The sequence below is a fragment of the Labrus mixtus genome, chromosome 1, assembly GCF_963584025.1.
Source record: "Labrus mixtus chromosome 1, fLabMix1.1, whole genome shotgun sequence".
In the NCBI taxonomy this organism is placed as follows: Eukaryota; Metazoa; Chordata; class Actinopteri; order Labriformes; family Labridae; genus Labrus; species Labrus mixtus.
Genome location: NC_083612.1, coordinates 6,580,310 through 6,606,214, shown reverse-complemented (window position 1 = coordinate 6,606,214; position 25,905 = coordinate 6,580,310). Strand labels below are relative to the sequence as shown.

Below are 25,905 nucleotides of genomic sequence, written 5' to 3'. Positions count from 1 at the left end.
CTGTCCTCTTCTTTTCTGATGGGGTGGCTAGATCAGCAGCACTAACTCTGGGACGAGAACTAACTTTGGTCTCTTACCAGATGCTCAATAACACTGATAACACATCTTTGTTTGTAGACTTATAGTGCATGAAAAGCAAAGAAGCTGGCATGTTGTTTACATATCAGTCATTTCAGAAAAGACTAAAACATTCCAGCTGTTGTCAAATGGTCTATTATACACTTTCAGAATTAAAGTAATGTTATTTTTGATCGCAAATCTTTGCCCTCAAGGATTACATTGCAGCCCTTCCAGCCTGCTTAAAAGCTGCTTCTTGGATCATATTGTCTTTTAAAGGTCACATATCCTCCTCCTCTTCAACCAGTGTAAATAAGTCTCAGAGCTCCTCAAAACATGTGTGTGAAGTTTCTTGTTCTAAATCCACTCTGCTCCTGTATTTGATCATGACTATAAACCCCTCTATTTCAGCCCTGCTCAGAACAGGCTGTTTCTGTGTCTGTACCTTTAAATGTAAATGAGCTGTGTCTGACCACGCCCCCTCGCTGGAAGGGCTTGGGTGTCTCGGTGTTTCTCGCTCCATGTCCTATAAGGCAGACTCAGAGGGCAGAACAAACACCTAGCTGTGGGAGTGTCACCCACCTGGGGGAGGGGCTACTGCCCTTTGTGATGTCATGAAGGGAAAATCTCCTAACGGCCTGTTTGAGCACACATTTTCTGAAAAGTGGAGCAGGCAAAAGACAGAGAGGATGGACTTTTCTCATCATTGGGGGGTTTGTAGACAGACTAGAGACACATTTAGAGTTAGAGAAACATTGGGAAGTGGATTTGGATAATATGTGACCTTTAAAAAATGCTAAAAAGTATACATTTGTTAGACTTTCAGCTTTTCATGAGGACAGAGAAGCAAAAAAATTAAGCTTAAATTCAGTAGAATATAAATATAAAATCTGTCACTCTTAAAATACATCAGCTAATAGTCCCTTCTACATTAGATGAGGCTGTTGATTTGGATTAGCTTCGTGCGCCACAGACCCTTGAATTAATAAATTGGCGAAGTGGAGTAGACATTAATGAACCCTGTGTGAGTAATGAGACACTAAAAGCTTCACGACTTGACTCAAAGCCCTCACGCTAATTAACACTTCAAAAAGCAGAGAACTCTATTTGATTTGTCAGCTGGGTTTTTATCATTTCATTTCCTCTAACCGAACAAAAAACTGTAAATCCTTCTTTTTTTCTTTTGCATTCAATTCAATCTGACCAGTTTGGTTATTTTTTTTGTGATTTAAATCAAAAGTTTAAAGGAGCAATCTGTAAGATATGTAGTGAAAGAAACGATAAAATGACCTTATATATCGCCAGAAGGCCGTTTTGGACCCTCGGTTTGCCAGATATGAGACCAGTTATCAGGTCAAACCAACAGGTGTTGCAGCGATGGAAGCGGGCAAGAGAAGTGGTTCAGATAGAAGTGATTGTACCCGACCTAAAAAGCCTCTGCATGTTTCTACTAAGCTCCACGAGCAGAAACGTGCTAAAACTAGGATCAATATTGGAGATGCTTTTGAAAAATGGAGAGAGGTTAGAACACAGAAAGGTTTACAGACCGATGCAGAGCTGGATAAACACTGAAGCTTCAGTGTCCACCATATGGCGACCTGAGTGAGCATCGACTCTAGAGAGGACGGGGGGAGACAGCTCTCTATGATGTTTAGAATTTGGACTGCAGTACCCATGTTTAAACACTAGGTGTCAGAGTTACATATTGCTCCTTTAAACTGAGTTGCTCTGATGTGATTTTCCAGGTGACAAAGGCAGTTATGCTTTATAAATGAGCCGGGCGCTCTCAGAGTTTGTGCTCATCAGTGACCTTTAAATTCACCAACATAAATCTGACTTCTGTTCGGGTCGACCTGCTCGCTTCAGCTTTTCTCATGCTTGCAGCAGACTCAGCATGTATTTGCTGGCATTAAGGCCCCAAAATATAAAAAAAATAAATGGTGTCCATGTTTTAAAACCTGTAACACCCCTTTAAATAAATTCTGCCTCAAGGTATTCCCAGGCATAAAAAAGAGGAGAACATTTCTGAATACAGCAGGTCTGACTTTTTTTAGGTATCCTGTTCTTGCTTCACGAGTATCACTAATTGTTCCCTCGTTCTTACATCTTCTGTAAGCCTCGCTGCTGCTGTGGTCACTGTAGTTTAAAACATCCTGCAAGAAGCAGACTGGATCTGTCCTGCTTCACATTTGTTTTTTCTTCCCACCTGATTAGTTGCATGTTCTTAATCACTACACTGTTTTTATAACATTGTGATTTTCTGTATGCTTAGTCGTTTTTTTAAATGGAGCCTACTTCTGCTTATCCACTGCTGCTCAACCCTCTTCTTCTCTTTCTGCCCGACTCTCTGCTTCGAGCTGCTCCCCCCTTTTACCCCTCCCTTCACATCAAAATCAGCCTGTTGTCACAAAACAGATGGGAACTCGTTTTGTTCATCCTAATCAATCTGGCCTTTTCCCTGCTTGCATCCTTTGCTGCTAAATGAAAACTGAAAGAAACCGAGGAAGAACCCCCCCCCCCCCCCCCTCAGATCTGCACCTGCCCCGAGTCGCTCTAAATAACTCTCTGGTCTCCCTGTTGAGCACAAACGATGGTGACTCATGAAAAACAGGCCCTCTCCTTCCTCCCACTGCCACTTTTACTTCCCTTCTCCCACATGTTTGAATGCTGTTATCCTTTGCTATGCAAATTAAGTGTGCATGGCTCTGACCAGAATGTTGCTTTTCAAGTGTTTCTCAGGTCCACGACGCTCATGTAAATAAAAAGGTTCTCACATATCCGTAGTTTAAGTCTTCTGCTTCCTCCACACCTGATTCTCCCCGTCTCTGTCCCCGATGCTTCTCGCTCAGCCTGTCTCTACTGTCACCTTTTTAAGATCTGTTTTCTGTGTTGTAAAGTCAGTTGTTTTGGTGTTTAAAGTGCCTCATCTCTCATATCATGAAAACCATCACCACCCAACACACTCATCTGTTCTCCATCCACACCACCCTGTCCTCAAAAACACGTCTTCTTCCACGTCTCCGTCATTTCTTCTTACCCATTTCAATCCCCCCCCCCTCCCATCCATAAACACATCTTCAATCCAACAAAACCGTCCCCCTTTCCCTGTGGCACAAAACTGATTGAGGATGACTGGTTCTTTCCTGGCTGCTCCGATCCAGCTCTGGCCTCTCGGCAGCAGGAGTTGGAGGAGGAGCTGGCTCAAGCCCGGGGGCTCGGCCACCACAGGGCCAAGAAGATGACAGCTCCGGCCCAGAGAAGCCTGCAGGTGGGTGGACACGCTGACGTAACTGAGGCTGTGCTGTGGTTATACCAGAATATTCCAGAGATTTGTTCAATTCTTAAATGTTTCTAACGGTCTAGAATCGTCTACAAATATGCTGACTGAACTACTGAAAAGCAAATCAAATATCAGGAGAAAACATGAAAACGATGTATACGACTCTTGTACTGGTATTAGCAGCAGCTTTACACCCTCATATACACGAGTTCGATTAGTTTGTCCGCCGTCATTATTGTTGACAAAGCTGATATCAGCTCAATTCCCGCCTCTACTTAACTTTGATTGGTCGTTGAGGGAGAGGTGACATTGACAAGTGCGGGGATGTTCTATTATCCCGATCCAACGCTAACTGGAGGTCTCCGTATCAGGATAACAACCAGGTTCTGATAACTCCACCTTATCTGATTACGAGATCTGCTTCTGAACAATCCAGTTTCAAGATGTAATCGTATCTGGTATCTGTAATCCTGGTGGATTTCTTCAGTCGGACTCAAAGCTGATCGTTTGCTCTTACTGACATTGTTCCCTTTTTTTTCTAGATCCTTGCTTGTGTTGTTCTTACTCTCTGATGTACGTCACTTTGGATAAAAGCGTCTGCTCAGTGAATTGTAGAATTGTAGAATATATAGTTTACACAGGACGGGCGGCCATTTTATTCCTGATATGCATATTATTTGTTATTGACCGCACACCACGCACTGCGGCCTGGGCTCATTCTCTGAGCTGCTCAAAAAGAATCCAAACTGGATGTTGAACTCGAGTCATTTTTTCTTACTGTTTAGCATTGTGTGTTGCTAGCTGGTGCTGAAGCGCCACTGGCTGCGCTATCTGCGCCTCTTGCACGTGTGCTGAGTTCGCTGTCGTCGACTTCACTTCCTGTTTTGCTGCTCAACAAATCCGTCGTACAATATCGTATCGAGCCGCAAATGCAAATAATTTTAAGCGTCATATTTGCCTCTTCCGCTTGCCATCACAGCTTTGCTTGTCAACTAATGGATTTGAACATCGAAAAATAAAAAAATGGAAGACTCCCAGAGTGCCACAAGAGGGATCCTGCATACCACCATCGGTACTGGTTAGGGGTGCAGAAATGCAAAATGTTCTCTAATCGATTACTCTTCCCATTGTTAAAGCGAGAGTGAGAGATAGAGAGAGGGGCGAGTCCGCACATCAGAGAAAAACACAGAACATGACAGCTACTTTTCTGACTTTACAGCTTATTTTAAGCCATTTTAATCAGACACAGTAATAAATTAATTAATTGTTCTCCGACGTGCGGGCGTCCGCGCGGACTCAAGCACGGAGCGCGAGTCCGCACATCGGAGATCAACACAGAGCATGACAGCTACTAATAGGTCTTTGTATTAACATTCAAATATGACATTTCTTACTTCAACAGACAACAAACCTCAAATAAAACTTCACACAGACGTATCTTATGACCGTTTCAACACTTTATTATAATTAGAGCAGTGAGTGTGGTGAGCGGACATCAGACATCAATGCGCACTCATCGCACGTTGAAGCTGTTTTGACAGCAACATTCTGTTAACAAAGACTCCAGTCTGCAGTGTAGAGCACACTTTACTCTGGTAAATGAAGTTACAATAGAACAGGTGAACGATTTAAGTGTCTGTCTGTTTCATCTTTCTCCTCTGTGCGTAATGACACACTCGCTCAAACCCGTCCGTCCGCTATGAGCTATTTCTCCCTATGAGGTTGTTCTGTTTTGTAGTTATTAAAAGAATAATCATCTAAAATTCCAAAATATAGGAAAACATCTAGTTATGCTGCTCTGTCCTGGATGATCAAACGTCATTGGTTTAGCGGAGTAAAGCGGTAATCACTGAAGTGAAAGTCCTTCTTTTTCTGTGGACTAAAAAGACAATTTGAACTGAACTTTCATAGATCATATTGCATATTTCGTTTGTTTGGGACTTTTTGTTCATTGTGAATTCATAGGGGGGTTAATTAAAGGGATATTTTTGTCAGGGTAGCAGCGTACGGATCAACAACGGACGTGTTTCAGCACAGAGCCTTTATCAGCGCTTTGTTTGTCATCTATTTTCTTTTTGCGCTCGTGCTCCTTTTTTTCTGTTTTGAATTAGGCCTATCCTAGAACCCACAATGCAACAAGAAACATTTACAAAAATGTGGACTACAAAACGATTATCGATTACATTTTTTTTTGTAACCGATTATTATTTAATGAACGAGTACCCGAGTACTCGTTTGCACCCCTAGTACTGGTACCACAGTTTGAGAAGGAATGTATTAGAGGATTATAAAAGTTGATGGGCGATATTTGGAGAAATAGATAAAGAATAAAATTCCACTTTCATGTCAGCTGCAGTGAGCTGACTCAGGAGGATTATCTTTCTACCTTTGAGGACCTGATGCTTTAAAAAACTGTCTCTGCCTTGTTTTAAACCAACAGGAGGACTTTGAGTTTGACGGACACGCCCCGTTCCAGGACCCGCGGAGCCCCTCTGAGAGCACAACCCCGATGGAGGGAGAGAACATGGGAGGTTGGTGGCCCGAGTTCAGTTCTCCTGACACAGGTGTGAAACCCGCTGGACAGTTTACCCCGGCATGCACACGGTCATCCGCACTTTACTTTTGGGAAACTTCAGTTGCCTTTTGGGTTGAGTTTTTCGTAGTTTTCACCGTAACACCCCAAACTTTATTTTATTAACGAGTGTTGGATCGTGGTTGGTTTTGTCTGTGTGTTATTATTTTTCCATCTAACCTGCAGACGTTTTGAATGTCACACCTGGTGCATCTGTATTTGGGTTTCATCTGTGGGACAAACCTCTGACATTCAGCTCGTTGTGCTGCAGCGAACTGAATTTAAGATCCTCTCAAAGTTTATCAAAAAGCACACCAGGATGTTTTTTTTTACAAGTTCCTCACTCATTCATCAGTTTGAAGTCTTTGGACTCGTGCATGCTGGTTGAGCTGGCTAGTGTTTGTTGGGTTCAATCCACTGAATGCACTGAATGTTTGTCAGATTGTATAAAATGTAGGAGGCCAGACCCGATCTGTGGTAAGTTTTTATTTTTTATTTGTCATTGTTTGCATGCTCTCCTCTTCTTCCTCTCATCCTGTGTTGTCTTCTTCCGCTTCTTCTTGTTATAAAACCTGAAAGAGTACATCAGCATTTGTCTGAGAACGGATCCAAAAATGATAAAAAATTAAGTCATAATTAGGAAGTTTTGCTTTAAACAGAAAAAACTGACTGATGTACTTTTGTGGTTTAAATCTGGAAAGACTTTGAATTTGCATTTCCCCGTCTCTCTTTGAATCTTTAACTGTGTAAAATAAAAAAATTTAATCGTCCTATGCTGCAAAGAAATCTGATTTTCTCTAAAGGCCCCGACACACCAGTGAGTGGTCGTCGCCCTAGTTTTTGTGTCACTACCCGTCTGCCTTTTTTCAGCCGATACGACATTTTGAATCGGCGGTCGGTGAGAGGAATCTCTCTGATTGGCTGTTCGGATGTTTCATTTCTCTCCAGCTCTTGTCACAGGTTCAGGAAAGGCCGTTGAGCATGCCGCTGTAGTATCCATGCTTTCACCCATTAGTGCGGTTTCTCTTCTTTTCTTTTTCCACTAAAAGACCAAGGGCTGACAACGCCAGCGGCATTTTCTACTTTTTATCAGACATTATTCTCCATTAGTAGACGACCTATAATACGAGTGGTGACCGACAACGGTGTGATAATGGTCTTCTCGTATCATAACAACGGACTACCGCCGCCTGCTGGCATGGAGGGTTATTTCCTCTCACACATGAGTACGTTGGTTGGCGGTCGGCTGTAGTCTTTGCGGTGTGTTCAAGTGCAACTTTTTGAACCAAGACAAAGTCGGCCTTCGTCGCCACTATTTCTTTGCCGTCTGCTTGGTGTGTCAGGGCCTGAAGACTTTGTGTCCCACTGATTCAGCTTTCCATCAGATGTGTAGTGGGATGATACTGAATTTAAAGAAGTAGTGGGGATAGTTTCTCAGTCCCTCTTCCCCTTTGTAGTCTTGATTTGTTCCTGACTTTTCTCCGTTCATGGCACATCTTTAATACGAATCCTCTTTCCTGATGATTGCAGATGGTTTGCGTTCGGTTGTGGAGGAGCTGGAGCTGGAGAGGAACCAGCTTCAGGAGCAGATCCTGAGCCTGGAGGAGCGCTGCCAAGACCTGGAGGATCGACTGCAGCTGCAGGCTCGCATCGAGTCGTTACAGGTAACGCCATGATACACACAGCCGCACCCAGAATCACGCACTTCCTCATAGAGGCAGAGTTCAATGGAACCTGAAGTTTTCTCAGTTCTTATCCAGAGGTGGGTTCAGACCAAAAGCAACACATTTCTCTTTTTTGTTTTGCACAGCATATCTTGTAATATCTTGTAAATAGAAATTCATCTTAACTCTACATGTCGGGTAATTTACGTCATCAGTAACCCAACAATGAGACGACCTCAAAGAGGGGAGTATTCACCAACAAAATTAAAACATAACAAGTCTCCAGCAGTTTTTATTTTCAGCTTTTATTTTAAACAGGATCATGTTAAAAGTAGCCCCCATCGTCACCTGTCAGAGCTCCATTTTCAAAGGTGAAAAAACACAAACAAACAAGTATTTTACCTGAACTTTAACCTTCTTGCGGACATCTCTGACAATAAATTCAGACGTCTCACAAAACTGCATCATGATGCAGCTATTTCAGCATCCTTTCAACACATTTATTGCCACTAAATCACAACAAAAGTGTTTATCTTCCAGATTTATCCACAATTCCAGATTTTTTCTTTTCTTTTCTTTAAAAGATTTATTTAGAGACAGGATCGTGGATAGAGTCAGAAATCTGTGAGAGAGAGAGAGAGTAGGAAATGACATGCAGGAGTGGAGTCGCGGGTTGGATTTGAACCCGGGTCTCCCGCTTTGAGGTCTAAAGCCTCTGTACATGGGGGGCAAGCAAACCAACCTCCAGGCCAAAGGCGACCCTGGAATTCCAAGTTGTTGTTTTTTTACCATAAAAGTTGACCAGTGAGACTTGAAGTGTCCATATAAGTGTTTTTAAACCATGGACTACACCTGGATGTGCCGCCCAGTCATATTTAAAGAGGACACAGTAGGCTATAGTATCCATCTGTTTTTGTATTTTTCTTTTTTTTATTCGTATAAAATTGACATCTAAGATCCATAAACCAGTGGACCTAATGCACATGCTCTAACAAACACTCTGATGGAGTTACTGAGGAGCTGAGAAACACTGGTGGATGTGAACATTTGCAGTTTGAGTTGAAAGAACTTCAAAGAAACAGAAACAACCTCATGGCCCGAGTTTCAAAACGACTCCACTTTTGGTCTGAACACACCTGCAGGTGTAAACTCCAGCATGACTTACCTACTGAAACATAACAATGCGTGAACTTGCATGTTTCCCCCCCTCCTTTGGAAAACTGGGATTTTGTAACCAAGCCTTCTAACACAGGTGACGTTTGATGTAGATGAAGATGAGCCGCCGTTTTGGGTCTCTCAGGTGTGTTGGGCCTCTCGTGTTTGTGTGCGCTGGAGAGCACCTCTGGCGGTGACGGCTAACGGTGTGGTGTGCTTGTCTTAAAACACGTTCTGTTTTATTTTGAATGTTCTGTCGCAGACCTCCTGGCTGTCCAAAAATCACATGTCACAGGTGAAAGTTTTTTTACTTCCAAAAAACTGGGGTGGAAATGAGTCACAGCTTCTCCAGCGGGTCTGCTGTCGTCCACGTCTGTGTGCAGTGTGGGAGTTTCTTTTTCAAGCCGTGCAGATCTTAATCCTCGGGTTTTGATCTCTGCTTTTTCTGCACGCCACAGAACGAGTCGGACAAACTGCAGAGCCAACTGGCCAGCATCCGAAGTCAACAGAGCAGAGATGCAGAGAAGCATCAGCTGCTGGTGAGCAGCCTCAACGAACAGCTCAAAGGGTAAGTGTTTCTATCACAGCTGATTACAAAGTTATTCTTCAACCCGTGTTTCTTATTTTACATCGCTACTACAATCACTTTCTGAGGAATTATGAGGGTCTTTTATTTTTACAGTTTGGAGGTCAAAGGTCAGTTTTATTGAAAGTCAGTCGTGGAGTTTTTCTTCTTCTACCTCATAATCGCTCCTCTTTTCAGAATATGACTTTAGTTTTCTATTTTGGCTCCTGATTGTATAATATAATAGATTGTTATACTCTTTAGAGCAGGGTTGGGCCACATGCGGCCCCCATCAACCCTCAATGTGGCCCTCAGGTCAACTTTTACACATCAATTAATTGGAAACATGAAGAAATTATGACAAAATCTGCCATGAAATCATGAAAAACAGAAATATGTCCATAATAATATTAGATCACTGGTATATGTTGAGTAAAATTTCAGACATAATTGATTTTAATCGTTTTTATGTATGCAGTTTGGCCCCTTGGCAGTGAGAATTAAATGAATGTGGCCCTTGCTGTAACCAAAGTTGACCACCCCTGCTTTAGAGCATTGAATGACCACGTTAAAGAACTTCTGGAGCCGTGCACCACCAGCTGGACTCTGTGGTCCTCTAATCATCTTTGATTAAACTGAGCACATTTTATCCGTGTCCTTTTCAGACTGAGTGACACACAAGAGTGTCTGGAGAGTTCTCTCATCGAGAAGGAGAACACGTTGGCCAAGACGTCGGAGAAGCTGGAGCTCATCAGCAGCCTCCGAGAGTCTCTGAGTGACAAAGAAGTTCAGTACAAAGAAGTGTCGGACAAACTCCTTCACACGGAGCACACTGTGAGTTCTTCTTCCCTTCTCTGTTTTTTAATTTTTTGGCTGTTAAGTGTTTTGTTAATTTTTTTTTCTTTTCTTTTTTTTTTTTTTCTGCAGCTCGAGAATGTTTCTAAGAAATGCAGCAGCTCGGAGAAACGGTGCTCTGAGTTGAAGACAGAAGTTGTGGACTTGACGCAGAAGCTGAATGCGCTGAAGGAGAAGGTGAGCTCCTTTTTCTACTAGCTTGGTTTTTATGTGCTTTTTTTTTCTAACTTATTTTAGGCGGGTATTTTTGTCCACATATCAAACACGGTTCAAGTTTAAAAGTGAGGTTGTGGTCTCTGATTTCACTGATCACTCTTCTTTACTTCCTGTTTCTCAGGCACAAAAGCAGGAAGTGACCATTGAGACTTTACAAAGTGACCTCGATCAGACGAACGAGGAGCTGGACAAACTGAACACCGCCTACTTGCAGGAGCGAGCGCAACTCATCCACGATCTCCAGAGCTGCGAGCGGGAAATCGACAGTCTGAAAGATATTCTCGTTGAAAAGGACAAAGAGATTTCCACCCTCTCTGGCAACATGGCGGAGTACGCCGAGCAGATCGCGGTGCTGAAGCAGGAGATCAAACTGAAAGACGAGCACCTGGTTCACGTGGAAACGGCGCTGAGTAAAGCAGAACAGGAGTCCAGGATTATGAGGGAGTCGCAGAGTTCAGACCAGCAAGCCTTGGACAGCAAGATGACGGAGCTGATCGAGAACCTGAAGCATGCTGAGGCCGAGTTGATCAAGGCCAAAGAGGAAGGAGAGTCTAAAGGGACTGAGGTGGATCATCTGATCCAGCAGACGGAGGAGGACAAGAAGACGATTCAGGAGCTTCGAGGGGAGGTCCAGAAACATCTTGTGAGCCACCGTAATCACCTCTCTGAATGTGAATCTCACATAACTGCACTGAAGGAGCAGCTGAATGTCTCCACCCAAAAGCTGCAGGAGTCAGAGGGGCTCATTTTGCAGCTCAAGGAGAGAAGTTCAAGCAGTGAGCAACTGCAGCAACATCTGAATGATAAAGAGCAGGCACATGAGAAAGAGCTGAAATCTCTCAAGGATGAGCAGAACAAACTTGTTGTACAGGTGGAAAAGTACGACAATGAAATGCAGACGTTGTCCAAACAATTAGAGGAGCAGGTACAGAGCGAGGAGCAGGTCAAGAAGGACATGCAAGAGAAACTGGAAACCATAACATCTCTGGAAAACCGACTGAAGGAAACTGACAAAGAGCTGCAGGTCCGGGATTCAGAAAAGGAAAAGCTGAGCAAAGAGCTTCAAAGTAAATCTGACAATGTCTCCAAACTCAAGAATGTATTAAAAAACATAAAGACCGAGAAGGCTCAGCTGCAGGACAAACAGACGGCGCTGAAAAAGGAGCTGGAGCTGCAGAAGCAGAATGTAAATCAACTGAAAGAAAAGGTTCAATCTGTCTCTGAACTGAACGCCAGTCTGGAGAATCAAGTGCAATGCCTTAAAAAAGAGAAGGAGAAACTTGAACTGGAAGTTAGTGAAAATGTTAAAACAATGTCAGACGTGACAGCTGAGAAAGATTCCCTGCTAGCCAGATTATCTGCATTGGAAACCCAGCAAACACAAAACAACGGGATCATCGACGGGCTGCAGAAAGACAAAGAGGAACTGACTGCTCAAACTCAGGAGTTAAACCGAGTTCTTGAGCAGAGCACGCACTCAAACTCGGAGATTCTCCTGGAAAAAACGAACGAATGTAGTCACCTGAAGCAGTCACTCAGGGACAGAGAGGAGGCGGCGACTCAGCTGCAGGAGCGAGTGCAGAACTTGACTTTGAAGATGGAGCAGCTCCAGCATGACGCGGCAGATAAAGAGCAGACCGTCAGAGATCTGCGAGCGCAAACAGAGGCACAACAAAACGAGCAAAGACAACTTCAGGAAACGCTCTCGCTGCTACGAGAGCAGGACAGCGGTCTGAAGTCCGGGCTAACTCAGATGGACGCAGCGTTGAAAGAGAAGCAGGAGGAAATATCACACCAGAAAAATCTAGTGTCAGAGCTACAAGCAGAAATGGGATTACTCAAAGAGGAACGCTCACAACTTCAGCAGCAGATAAAAGAGAGGGAAGAAGTGGTGCAGGATGTGAAGCAGCAGTGTGACGGACACAAAGAGGAGCTCGATGAGAAAAATAAGATGATTAAGTCTCTGAGCGGTCAAATCGCAGCGATCGAGGAAAACTCCAGAAAGCTTGAGTCTGAAGCAGAGCTGAGGCGGGCAGAGGCGACTGGCTTACACAGTCAAATCCAGGCGCTGAGCGAGGACAACAACCAGCTTCGTGCTGCTTGTGAATCCAGAGAAAAAGAGATTTCTCAGCAGACGCAGGCTCTGTCAGACCTCCATGGACAGCTTCAAGCCACCTTTGAGCAGAACTCCAGTTTTAGTGTAAAGATTAACAGCCTGACGGAAGCGAATCAGAAACTACAAGAGGAGTTAGCCGAGAATGTGAAATCTGTTTCTGAACTCACCAGAGAGAGAGGTTTACTCCAAGAGCAAAAATCTGGCCTTGAAATTCAAAACGCGGAGGATCATAAAACAATCGAAGGTCTGCTTAAGGAGAAGGAAACACTCACGTTTGCAGCTGAGGAGTTAAAAAAGATCCTCAAGGAAAGTGAGGAGTCGAACTCTGCAGGTTTGCTTGAGAAGACGAGTGAATGTGCAAGTCTTTCAAAAACGTTACAGGAGAGAGAGGAAGAACTTCAAAGTCTTCAAGAGCACATGGAAGGCTTGAAACTCCAAGTCGGTCAACTCAACGTGTCTCTGAAGGAGAAAGAACAAACAGTGTCACATCAGAGTTCACAGCTTGAAGCTCAGCAGAACCAACTGCTGCAACTTCAGGACACCGTCTCCATGCTTCAGGAGCAAGGATCTGTCCTCAAGCCGGCGCTGATGGAGAAAGACACGATGCTTCAGCAGAAATCAGAGGAGTGTAGCGTGTTACAGAACGAGGCCATGCAGCACAAAGGTCTCTTATCACGGATGCAGAGCGAGGTGGAATCTCTCCGCCAAGAGTGTTTGGAGAAAACACAGCAGATGGAGCAGAGAGAGCAGGCTTTAAAGGACGTCAGCACGGAGCTGCAGAGCCACAAAGAGGAGCTGAATAAAAGAAACGAGTCAGTGATCTCACTCAGCAGTCAGCTCGGGGCCATGAATGAGAACTCTGCAGAGATGGAGGGTGAACTAAACGACCTAAAGGCTGCAGTGCAGAAACTCACAGCAGAAAACCATCAGCTGACACAAGAAGACGAGCAGAGGAAAGTAGACATCGTCGATTTTAAAGATAACATTCAAGCACTGAATGAGCAGAGCACAAGATTTAAATGTGAGCTCCAGAAAACGATCACTGAGCTGTCCAAGGTACAGAAAGAAGGAGAAGAACTCAAAGAGGAACTCAGGGTGATGCACGCAGAGAAGGAGACTCTTCATTTGACCATGCAGGGTCGAGACGGTTCCCTGAAACAGCAGGAGGATTTCATCCAGCAGCTCAACAGCAGGATTGTCGAGCAGGAGGAGCTGATTAAACAGAAAAGTGCACAAGTGTCAGAGCTGGAAGATTCAGTGTGTAAACTCAGAGGTCAGGTTGACAGCCTGACGTCAGAGTCGTCACAACTGAAAAATACTTTAGAGAAAAAGGAGCAGTCAAGTCTTGAATATCGAAGTCATTCGTTAGCCACAGCTGAAAATCTCAATTCAAATCTGAAAGCCAAAGAGACCGAGTGTGAGAGCTTAAAAGAACGGGTTTCACACCTCGAAGAATCGCTCACAAAGCTCAACAACTCCCTCCATACACAGAAATCTGAGGCTGAGCATCTGAGTAAGACTCTGGAAGAGAAAGATGCATCTCTTTTAGACCAATCCATGTCTCTCCAGGATGTTCAGAGAAGAGCGGACGAGGCTTTGCTCTTCAAATCCCAGTTCATGGAGAGCACGGAGCTGGTGTCGCAGCTCCAGAGTCAGATTCAGTTACTGTCCACCGAGTCTGAAAACCTCAAGGGGTCGGCGGAGGAAACGCAAAGTGCCTTTAACAACCTTCAAGAGAAATACGCAGCTAACTTGGAGGAGCTGCAAGGCGTGAGGAAGCAGCTGTCCCAAAGGACTGATGAGGTGTCAAACCTTCGGAAGTTATTGGATGATACAAATACAGAACATGAGACGGCAAAGAGCGCCGTAGAAACTCTGAGGAACGAGTTATCTGAGATCCATCACAAACTTCAAACGACTGAAGAGCTAAACTCGAGTCTGTCAAAGGAGAAGGATGAAGCTTTGGCTTCTCATCAAAAGAGCGTGTCTCTGCTGACGGTCGAAATAGAAAGACTCAAATCTCAGCATCTTCAAGTCGTGGCGCAAATGAACGCCCTGACAGAAAACCTCGAGCAGAGAGAAATGGCGCTCCACGCAATCAACAGCCAGTACACGTCTCAGGCCAAACACACAACTCAGCTGGTCTCAGAAATGCAGAAACTCGAGGAGCAAAATAAGAGACTGAACAAGGAGATCAACTCGTCCAAGCACGAGCATCAGAAGCTTCTTACAGCCGTCAGGAAGGAAAACACACATCTGCAAGAGGAAGTGAGGAAAGTCAGTGAGGAGAAGGAGGAGTTAGAAAGAAGACATCATGAAGCACGGTCATCGCAGGTTCAAATGGAGCAGCAGTCCAGCAGCATGAATGAAACGATGGAGAAAATGATGTCGGAGAGGGAGAGCCTGCGAGCAAAGGTTAGTGCCAAAGACGAAGAACTCTCTGAGTTAAAAGACACCATTCAGAAGGTAGAGCAGATTCTGCAGGACTCTGAGAAAGAGTGGCTGCTAGTCCTGGATAGAGAGAAGCAGGATAAGAGTCTCCTCGCAGAGCAGTTAAAAAGTGTTGAGAATGAAATGAAATCTAAAGATGTCAAAGTTAACGCTTTGAAGCAAGACTTGGACGGTTTGCAGGAGAAGCTGGCTGAGGCGTCCTCTGCCATTAGACATGGTTCTGATCAGTTGAGCGCTAAAGAGTCAGAGGCCTCAGCGTCCAGGATTCAGCTGGAGAGGGTTTTAGCTTCTGTCCAGGAGAAGGATAATATAAATAGTGATTTACAAAAGGCCTTAAGAGCCGCAGAACAGGAGTTACACAAACTTTTATCTTTTAGCAAAGACTCCTCTGTCTCGTCAACGATCACGTCTGAAAGTGCAGCAGAAAAATCCTCTTTGCAGGATATGATAAAACAGTTACAAGAAGGGCATCAGTGTGAGGTGGAGGCTTTGAAAACCGAGCTGAATAAAACAGTGACACAGCTACAAGAGACAGAGGAAACACTCAGTGCAGGACAGAGGAGTAACGAGGAGAAGGGTGAAAAAGTTTCTCTTTTCCAAGAGATGGTAGAACATCTGCAGACGCAGCTCAGCGCTGAATCAGAGAGAGTCAAAGAGGCGTCAGTCCAACTGTCTTCTCTACGCAGAGAGCTGACAGCAAAAGAAGAGCAGGTTGACTGCATGAGCGTTCAGATAAGTCAGCAGAAGGAGTTACTTGCAGGACTTAGTCAGCAGCTAAGGGATAAAGATGCATCCATCGCCCAAGTCATGGAGGCGGCCTCCAATGAGAGGATGAAACTCGGTGAGGAGAACACTGCCCTGAAAGCTCAGATGGAACAGCTGGAACAAGATTACAAGATCTCCATGAAGAGGCTCGAGGAGGTGTCACAGCAGTTAGAGGAACGTACATCACACTCTCAAAGTGAAATGGAGACCAAGAACTCTGAGACGCTCGACCTGATGAAAGAGAATGCCGACCTGAAGAGCGAACTATCGAAGGTCTCCAAAGAAAAAGACGGGACCAAGAAGAAGCTGCAAGCTGCTCTCCTAGTGAGAAAAGATCTGTTGAAGAAAATAGAGCGATATGAAAGTGAGAGAGAAGAGAATGAACACGATAAAAGTGAAGTCTCTCTTTTAGAAGATAAAGTACAGGAAGCTTCAAATCAAGCGCAAGAATCTGCAAAAATGTTTGAAGATAAGGTTTCTCTGCTGGAACAGAATATTCTTGAGAAGGAGGAAGAGATGATCAAACTCAAAACAGAAAGTGAAAGACTCGTTGATCACTTACAGTCTGAGAAACGTACTCTGCAAGAAACTTTGCATGAAAACGAAGGGTGTTTGTCTGAAGCTCTGCAAACTGTGACTGAGAGGAGCTCCCTCCTGGAGCAGCTGCAGTGCAGTGCTGCCGAGAAGGACGAGGCTCACGAGCGGGACAGACACATCTGGATGCAGAAAGTAGAAGAGCTCCAAAATGAAATGAAGACATGCAAAGAGGAGTTACAGGACAAATCCACGAGCGCTGACGCTGCTGTAGATCTAGAAAACGAGCTTGCAAAGATGAAGCTTGAGAAGGCGACGCTGCAGAAAAAGGCCCAGGCCGCCTTGCTGGCACGCAAAGAGACGATGAAGAAAGCTCAAGAAAATGAAAAGAAATTAACTGAGCTGAATGAGCTGAAAGACGACTACAAGGCGCTTCTGGAACAACGCTGTCAGCAGACCAACGAGCTAAACGCCGTCCAGTTGAACTTCGACGAGACGCTACGAGAGCTGGAGGATCTCCGTCACACCTCTCTGTCAGAGCGAGACGAACTGGGCGCTCTGAGGCAGCTCGTTGAAGAGAGAGATAAAACTCTGCAGGATCTGAAGATGTCCCTGGCTGAGAAGGAGAGTCAGTGCCATTCTCTAGCTGACTTACAAACCGAACTGGAAAATGTTAAATCCAGAAATGAGAGCATGTCTCTGGAGATGGCGAGTCAGTCTGAGACCCTGCTGGTCGTGGAGCACAGAGCAGAGGATTGGAAATCAAAAGTTCTCACGATGGAGGATGACTTAGAGAAAGCTCGCGCAGAATTAAAAGAGAAAACTGAAGAAGTGGAGAAATACAAGGAGACGATTAAACATGCCGAACTAAAGATCCACGAAGAGAAGCAAGCTTTATTTAATGAAAGGAACGCGTTGGAGACGCAGCTTAGCATCTCTCGGTCGGCACTGGAAGAACATGAAGAGAAAAAACGACTTTTGACGGAAGAAAACAAAGCGCTTGTGGAGAAAAGGACTCGGATGGAAGTGGATCTGGAGGCGGCAGCTGCTTCGCTCTCGCAGAAGTCCTCAGAGGTTGTGAGCATCCAGAAGACTTTAGCAGAAACACAACAGCAGCTCAGTGAGGACAAAATAGTTTTATCAAAGGAGCGTGAGGACGCACAACTGCAGAGCACTGAGAGACTGCAGAATTTGTTGATGCAGGAGAAAGAGAACGCTCTGAGTGTAATCGATAAACTCAGAGACGAGGTGAGCACTCTGAGGAGGCAGCTGAAGGAGGCGGAGAATGTAAATGAACAGCTGCATCAAAGAAAACAAGAAGACGTTAACAAAGAAGACGACGTCAGTTTGTCTTGTAAATGTGCTGAAAACTTTGAAGTGAAGCTCAAGGAGAGGGACAATGCCTTGTTAATATCGCAGGCTCAAGTTTCAGAAAAGGAAGAACTGATTACTGCACTTGAACTGCAATTACAGCAGCAAATCAAAGTCCATGAAAAGGCCATTGACAGGATGGGAAAAGAGGCAGACGAGCTTCAGAAATCTCATGGAAATGGCACCAAGACGACTGAGCAGGACAGCCAGAGCAAAATCGCTCTCCTCACCAGGAGACTTCAGGCAGCTTTGCTTTCCAGGAAAGAGCTCCTGAAGGAAAATGCATCACTTAAGGAAGACATAGAAAAGCTCTCGGCCAAACAGGAAGCTAAAGAAGCAGAGTTTAGTTCTCTGGAATCATCTCTTTCAAAGTTAAAACAACAAAAAATGGACCTGGAGAACAGGGTGTTGTCTCTAAGTAAGGAAAAAGAAGAGCTCAGCTGTGAAGCCGATGGCATCTGCAACGATAACCGCAGTCTTTCAGCAGCATGTGAGAGTTTGAAACTAACCATAGAAAACATCACCCAGCAGAAAGAAGCATTCTCCTGCCAGCTCGAATCTCTGAAGGACTCTCAAACGGACGAGCTCTCCAAGTGGAAGTCCAGGCACGCCGAGCTGAAGCAAGAGTACGAGTCTCTTCTACAGGCGTATGAAAATGTCAGCAGCGAGATGGACAAGATGAGGCAGCTTTTGGAGGGGGCCAAAAGAGACAGACAGGAAGCTCTCCGAAAAGTCCACAAACATGACAGTGAGATGGAGGCTCTGGAGAAACAGGTGAAAGAGATGGAGGAGGAAAACGGGAGGATCAAAGAGAGGATGCACAAATTCTCCAAAGACAAGAGGCAAAAGATTGAAGAGCTGGAGGAGGAGAATCGGAAACTCAGAGAGGAGCTGAATGAACTTGAAGAAAATTACAAAGTGTCGACGTGCAAACTGAGCGATACCAATCAACAACTGGAGGCTGAGATTTGCAAACTGAAAGAGTCCTCAGAGGGTCTAACGGAGAAACTCGCTGAACTGCAGGATGAAAGTAACCAGCTCGCAGGAAAAGTTGAAGAAGCGACCTGTTCGTTGGAGAAGAAGGACTTGGAATCAACGTACACATGTAACATGCAGCTGAAACTCGATGAAGCACTCGGTTTAAATAACTCGCTCACCGCACAGATCGAAGCCCAGAAAACAGAACTGGGTGCTCAGTTTGAAATCAACAATCTGCTGCAAAAGGAGAAACAAAATCTTTCTGAAAGGATTGAGAATATACAGACTGATCACGATCTGCAGTTGGGAAAGAAAGATGACGTCGTTAAAGAGCTGAAAGACGTAATCAACAAACACAGCCAAGAGACGATCAGCCTGAATGAGAAGGTGAGGATCTTGGAGGACGACAAGTCTCTCCTGCAGGAGGAGCTCGAAAATGTTCAGGAGACTTCAGACAAGGTAAAAAATGAAAACGAGTATTTGGAGACTGTGATCCTGAAGAACTCTGAGAAGATCGACGAACTGACCGAGTTGATAGCTTTGCTGCAAACCCAAAAGACGCAGCTGTCGTCTCAGTTAGCAGCAAGCGAGGAGACGAGCAGCCGAGTTCGTCAGGAAAAGGAGAAGGAACAGCTTAAATTAGTGCGGGAGTTTGAGGAGAAACTCAAGTCGGTTCAGAGAGGCAATGAGGGCTCCAACAACGTGAAGATGGAGCTGAGAGAGCTGCTCAAAGAGAAGCACCAGGAGATCAATCTGTTACAGCAGAACTGCATCCAATACCACGAGGTGATTTTAGATCTCGAGAGCTCTTTGAAGACCTTGCACTCGGCGTGTGAACAGCTGGAGAAAGAACTCAAGAAAAGCTCAGAGAAAATATCCGTTTTAGAGGAGAGAGGTAAAGAAGTTGAAACCGAGCTGGTCAAGCACAAAAAGCTCCTCCAGGAAGCCAGCGAGAAGATCCTGAGTGTTGAGAGTGAACGAGACCAGCTGGCTCTGGTTGTTTCACAGGAAAGTAAAAAGTCTGAGGAACAGTGGATGGAGGAAACTAAATCACGACAAATTAAAGAAGAGAAACAAGCTCATACCTACATGGAGAATCAGCTTGTGCTCCAGCAGCAGATAGAGGACCTCATGGACCTAAAAGACAAAGAGAGTCAGAGAGTAAACGAACTGAGGCAGGAGCTGGACTCTCAGGATCTTCAGATAAATATTCTAAAGAGAGCAGCAGAGACCAATGATGCCAAGCTGTCGGCTTTATCCGCCGCTCCCCAGGGTGCAGAGGCCACCAAACTGTGGAACGATCTGTTCCAAAAGACGTTACACGAGAAGGACAACCAGCTGCTGGAGCAGGGTTTCGTGATCAAGCGGTTCCTCGAGGACATGAGGGCGAAAGACAAAGAGGTGAACGAGCTCCGAGTGACCAAGTCGAGACTGGAGAGGACACTCAACGAATACTCGATCGCTGCAGCAGCACAGCAGAGACAGCTGTTTGTCATGAGTGCAAGTAACGCTGAATATAGTGAAACTGTGGAACTTCTGGCTGTGCAGGTAAAGGAGCTAAGTGCTCACGCTGATAGAACAGAACAGGATAAAAACGCTCTGAGCAGACGGCTTGCCGACAAAGAAGATGTGATGTCCCGAATGCAGCTGAATCTCCAGCAAACGGAGAAGCTAAACGCAGACTCAGACGCTCAGCTGCTCCTTCTACAGACTAAAACTGACCAGCTGCAGGCTGACTTTGAGAAGCAGGAGGGGATTTCTCTGCAGCTAAAAACTCTCCTGCAGAGCAAAGATGCCGAGATCTCCTCCCTGCTGTCCTCTAGAGACGGACAGATGTCCGGATATCTGGAACAACTCCACGCTAATTATGGCAAGCAGGTAGCGGTGTACGAGGACCGTTTAGCATCTTCACGCTACCAACGAGAAAAGGCCGACAAAGAGCTGCGGGCGCTGGAAGCCAAGGTGAAAAGTTTGCAGATCATAGTGAACCGGTCTGTGCAGGAGAAGGAGCAGACGGCTGCTCAGATGGACTCCCTGAAGAACTCGATGGTGTCTCTACAGAGCGAACGTGAGAGACTGGTGTCAGAATACAGAATACTTGAAGCGAAGAGTCAGCTGGGATTAACGGGTAAAGACGGCTCTGCTGACGGTGAAGGCGGTGCCACTAAAGGCCTTAAACATGAAATCAGGAAACTGTTGCATCAAATGGACGATCTGAACTCGGAGAACGCTATGCTCAGGGCACAGCTAGTCCGTTACAGAGAGGACCTGAATCAGGTCTTATCCCTGAAGGACAACCAACTAAGGGGGCTGCTGAAGAAGCAGCAGGATGTCATCAAAAATCTTGAAAACCAAAAAGCTGCAGCTGAACAGCAGGAAAGAGAGTCTCGGCGTGAACTCCAAAAGGAGGAAGAAGAAAGCAGTGCTCAGAAAGCGGAGATTTCTAAACTCAAAGCTCAGGTTTCAACACAGGAAACTCAAATATTAACTCTGAAGAAGGAGAGAGCCATGACGGATGAGGGCAGGGTGATTGGTGATTTGCAGGATGCGGTGGCGGCAAAAGCAGCTGAATGTTTTGACCTTCAGCAGAAGATTCTCGCTCAGAAAACACTAACCGATGAGCTCAAGGGAAAAATGAAGCTGTTGGAAAATGAAACGGAGAAGACACTGGCTGAAGCTGAGGACAAATACAACAGTGAGCTGGACACTTTTGAGCGCGAGGTGCAGGTGATGAGGAACGAGCGAGAGACGGCCGATCAGAGGGTGGCAGAGCTCGCTAAAGACCTCGTTGACATGGAGCAGCAGTTGTCGGCGGCTCAGACACAGAGCAAAGAATCAAGAGCTCAGAATGAGTCTCTGTGCAAAGCCATGGTTGCTCTGCAGGATGACAGAGACCAGCTCATTGAAGACTTCAAGACCCTGAGGAACAGATACGATGAAGAACTCAGAGAGACTCAGGCAGCCCTGAACAAGGTCGAGCGCAGTCTGCAGGACGCCATCTCTGACTTGGCGATGGTCGCCAAGGAGAGGGACATCCTCGTTCATAAATCGAAAGCTTTAGAGAGCAAAGACGCTCCAGCAGAGTTGAACAGGTTGATGGACGAGCTGTCGAAGGCTTTGTCGGAGAAGGAGAGGGAACTGAAGCAGGTCGTGCAGGAAAACAACTCTTACAGCCGGCAGCTGTCAGCCTTCTCCAGATCCATGGCCAGCCTCCAAAACGATCGGGACAGACTGATGGACGAGCTGAGTGGAGCCAAAAGAGCGGTTGAGTCCAGACAAGGGTCAAGCCCAGAGAGCGTCACCTCCATGAGTGTGGAGAAGTCGAAAGGAAGCCGTGCCCTCAAGAAAGAGAGAGACGGGCCGGTAAGTCATCAGCTGTGTTGAGTTTGGCTGTTGCCTGCGCTTCCTCTCGGTGCTGTGTTTGATTCTGTGGCGAGCATGTAGGGTCAAGTCCCATCTTTGTTTTTGTATCAGTGCTTGGACTTGCATGGTGTTTCTGTTGGGATGCACTCATCTTCACCGTCTGAAGATAGTTCTCTTTATTAACGTCGCCAACAATGTCCATACTTTGATACTTTTCGATACCTCATGTTGAAGATGAAACAACAACAGTTATTTTAATAAACCATCGTATCGAAAATTACCAAACCTTATTAATTTCATGAGACTTGTGAATCCAATAGAAATTGCAAGTAAACTCCTGCACATGTTGTCAACATGTTTGTGCCATAAGTCCATGAGTTTCTGCATTTTTTTCTGTGATTCAAAACAAGAAATTATCCAAACTGGGTGTCTAAAACTTCAACTTTTTGTTTCTGTGGTATCCAAACAGACATAGGTCAAAGTTTAAAGGTCACATATTATTTTAAATCCTCTTCACCATGTTCCTCTAACACTAACATGTGTCTCTAGTCTGTCTACAAGCTCCCCAATGATGAGAAAAATCCATCCTCTCCGTCTTTTGCCTGCTCCACTTTTCAGAAAATGTGTGCTCAAACAGGCCGTTTGGAGATTTTCCCTTCATGACATCACAAAGGGCAGTAACCCCTCCCCCAGGTGGGTGACACTCCCACAGCTAGGTGTTTGTTCTGCCCTCTGAGTCTGCCTTCTCACCGTAAACAATAGGACATGGAGCGAGAAAGCCCGAGACACCCAAGCCCTTCCAGAGAGGGGGCGTGGTCAGACACAGCTCATTTACATATTTAAAGGTACAGACACAGAAACAGCCTGTTCTGAGCAGGGCTGAAATAGAGGGGTTTATAGGCATGATCAAATACAGGATCAGAGTGGATTTAGAAAAAGAAACTTCACAGACATGTTTTGAGGAGCTCTGAGACTTATTTACACTGGTTAAAGAGGAGGAGGATATGTGACCTTTAAAATTCTGTTACCGTGACAACCCTCATCTTTATGACTGATGACCTCTTTGGCTTTTATTTTATGTCTTTGCAGGAGACGAGGCAGATGATGGATGAACCTCAGCAAACAGTGAAGGAGGTGAAAACTCAGAGATTGCCACATGAAACAGAAATCTACCAGGAGGAAGCAGCAGAGCTGAGGTAACAATAGACTCATTAACTTTTAAGCCCCGGTGTCCACCTAGTGTTTTCCTGAGTGCCAGCTGCTTATTTTTTGATTCTAGAGAGCGTTTGCTCTTTTCTCAGGCGATTCTCCAGAGAAATTACGCAGCGCCTTTTTTAAAAAGGCACTGTTGACGTCACCGGTGCTCTTCACATGTATGACACTCCCTGTGTTTTAGTCTCCTACTGATCATGCCCTGTACCCACATCCTCCTCGCTCCGTGTCCAGAAAAAGTCAGAGGTCAAGCATCCTCCTATCGCGTGCAACTTTGTCCTCTACCAGCGACTGTAGTTCTCGCAGTGAAGGAAAAAAGTCACCGCAGCAACTTTGACGGGCTCACTTCAGTTCCTTTATCGTGGTTAAGTTAATGTTGCAACTTTTGATCTACCAGAAGTTACTTGTGTTCTTTCAAAATAAAAGTCTAAACAGGAAGTAAAGTTCCCTTAACTCAAACAAGAACAAAATACAAAATAAAAGCATCACAGAAACTGATTCAAAGTGCAAGATAATGGAATTTCAAACAATTAAAAATACGATGAATCATGATTAACTATCAAAATTTTAGCAACTAAATAAAATAAATTGTTTGTCAGCCCTTGTAATAATTTATTGCAGACTTCAGCCATGTGAATATGCACCTGACGAAGACTAAATAATAGTTGAATTGTATATTTTTGCTTTTGAAGCTGAAAGTTTTTTCTCTCCTGCAGGTCTGAAATAGAGCGGCCGGACACGCTGCAGGTCAAGGTAATACATTTAAAAAAAAATGTCCATTATAACTAAATATAAAGAATCTATTGTTTGATCAAAATGTTCCCTCCATCCAGCAGGAAACAGCTGTCTTGGCAGGACGCAGCGGAGCAGACGAGCTGGTGGGTCGTCTGGAGGCTGAGAGGAGCCAGCTCCACGGCTCCCTGCAGCGCTGTGTGTACGAGATCCAACAAAGAGACCAGTACTTACTGCAGCTCAACACCAAGGTATCAGACAGATCCGCCTGCGTGCAGCCTTATTGTCTTTGTGTTTGCTGTTTGTGCAGCTGAAAGGTTGGCGGTTTAGACACAAAGTGAAGCTCTCTCTGAGATGTTTCCACTTCATGTGTGACGTGGGAAGTGTTTGATTATGCAACATGCTATAAACTAACAGAGCTCCTGGTCAGATTACATCTCAGTCCATTAATTATCCACTTTTTCTCCTCGACGAATGAAAGAACTTAAAGAGAACAAACTCTCTTCCCTCTCCTCCCTCCAGCTGCAGCAGTCAATGGAGGAGAAAGGTACGGTTGCGGCTCAGCTGAGGGCCGTTTCACAAACCCTGAGGGACACCCAGACCCACTGCCACTGGCTGGAAGGCCAAGTCCAAAGTCAGGCTCAGGTAAATGATCTGGAACATGAACATGTCACCCCTTGCTTCTCCCTTCCAATTTGGTGAAATGATTTTACCCAAAAAAACAGTAAATTAAAGTCTGTAAAACTGTCTCCCCACCACTAGGGGTCAGTATATGCTGAGGTTGCACCTGGAGCCCCCCAGGAGAAGAGCAACGACTCCATGATGGCTGAAACATCTGAAGCCCATCAACTCCGAGAGAGGTGAGGAGACGAGTTGTGTCTGTTTCTACACGGACGTCTGTAAAGTGTTCTTTAAGTTTGCTTACAAACATTCGTGTGTGTGTGTGTGTGTGTGTGTGTGTGTGTGTGTGTGTGTGTGTGTGTGTGTGTGTGTGTGTGTGTGTGTGTGTGTGTGTGTGTGTGTGTGTGTGTGTGTGTGTGTGTGTGTTCAGGATGCTTGAGTTGGAGCAGAGTCTGGCAGATGAGAGAGCGCGGAGAGAGACAGCTGAGGAGGCTCTGCGACTCGCTGAGGACAGAGTGAAGAGGTGAGGGCTAAATTCACACACACACACACACACACACACATAAATTCAACAGCACAGGAGTCTGAATATGTTTGTCGTTGCAGTGTTGGTTCCAGTCTGTCCAGAGACAGCCAGAGAGACTTCAGTATTGAGATGGAAACAGAAGAGGAGTGGGACGCTCTCAGTCTGAACCCAAACCAGCCGCTCATCACACGGAAGGTAATCACAGACGACACAAGACTCATAAATCTAAGTTATATATCATGTCATCACTACCCGTGTAAAAATAGTCCATAAACAAGGAGATTGTTTGTAAGGATGTCCACACTACTTCTTTTAAAACAGGATCTCTGTGTAGATCAGAGGTTCTCAACTCGTCTAGCCTCAGGACCCACCACCAACCCCTCACTGACAAATAGCGACACAAATGTCTGGTTTTTTTTTTTAAATGTAGAGATAGGACGGTGGATAGAGTCGGAAAGAGAGGATTTGAACCTGGGCTGCCCGCTTTGAGGACTACAGCCTCCATACATGGGGCCCGCCCTCCAACCACTGCGCCACCAGAGCCCCAAATTTCTGATATTTTTTAACCAATTAGATTAATTTAATAAAAAATGGTGCCGTTTGCAGCTTCAAGTCAAATGTTTTGTACCACAGACGTTGCACAACATCGAACACAAGCAGGAAAGTGAATAAAACAAACGTGTTTGGCACATGCTCATGACCCTCTGAAAAACAGCCCCACGACCCACCTTTGGGTCCCGACCCTCCAGTTGAGAACCACTGTTGTAGACGACGGGGTTAACCTCCGTTTCAGAGCCAGTCCACTCTGGATACTCACAACAAACTCAGAGGGAGTTGAACGTCTCTCTCTTTTCAGGAAGTCTTTACTTCTT

General features: G+C 45.2%; 1 protein-coding gene across 1 annotated transcript in view; it reads left to right on the top strand.

Annotated features, from left to right (window-relative positions):
• The window catches only part of LOC132982560 (golgin subfamily B member 1-like), a 39,543-nt gene that overhangs the window by 11,151 nt on the left and 2,487 nt on the right, over nt 1–25,905 (top strand). The window contains exons 15-30 of the mRNA XM_061049144.1: nt 3,175–3,325; nt 5,778–5,901; nt 7,440–7,573; nt 9,187–9,296; nt 9,959–10,127; nt 10,221–10,325; nt 10,486–14,715; nt 14,875–15,579; nt 15,622–21,942; nt 23,032–23,138; nt 23,871–23,907; nt 23,988–24,137; nt 24,409–24,531; nt 24,649–24,746; nt 24,938–25,030; nt 25,114–25,228. Coding sequence (XP_060905127.1) covers nt 3,175–3,325; nt 5,778–5,901; nt 7,440–7,573; nt 9,187–9,296; nt 9,959–10,127; nt 10,221–10,325; nt 10,486–14,715; nt 14,875–15,579; nt 15,622–21,942; nt 23,032–23,138; nt 23,871–23,907; nt 23,988–24,137; nt 24,409–24,531; nt 24,649–24,746; nt 24,938–25,030; nt 25,114–25,228 — 12,772 coding nt within the window. The remainder of the gene's footprint in view (nt 1–3,174; nt 3,326–5,777; nt 5,902–7,439; nt 7,574–9,186; nt 9,297–9,958; nt 10,128–10,220; nt 10,326–10,485; nt 14,716–14,874; nt 15,580–15,621; nt 21,943–23,031; nt 23,139–23,870; nt 23,908–23,987; nt 24,138–24,408; nt 24,532–24,648; nt 24,747–24,937; nt 25,031–25,113; nt 25,229–25,905) is intronic.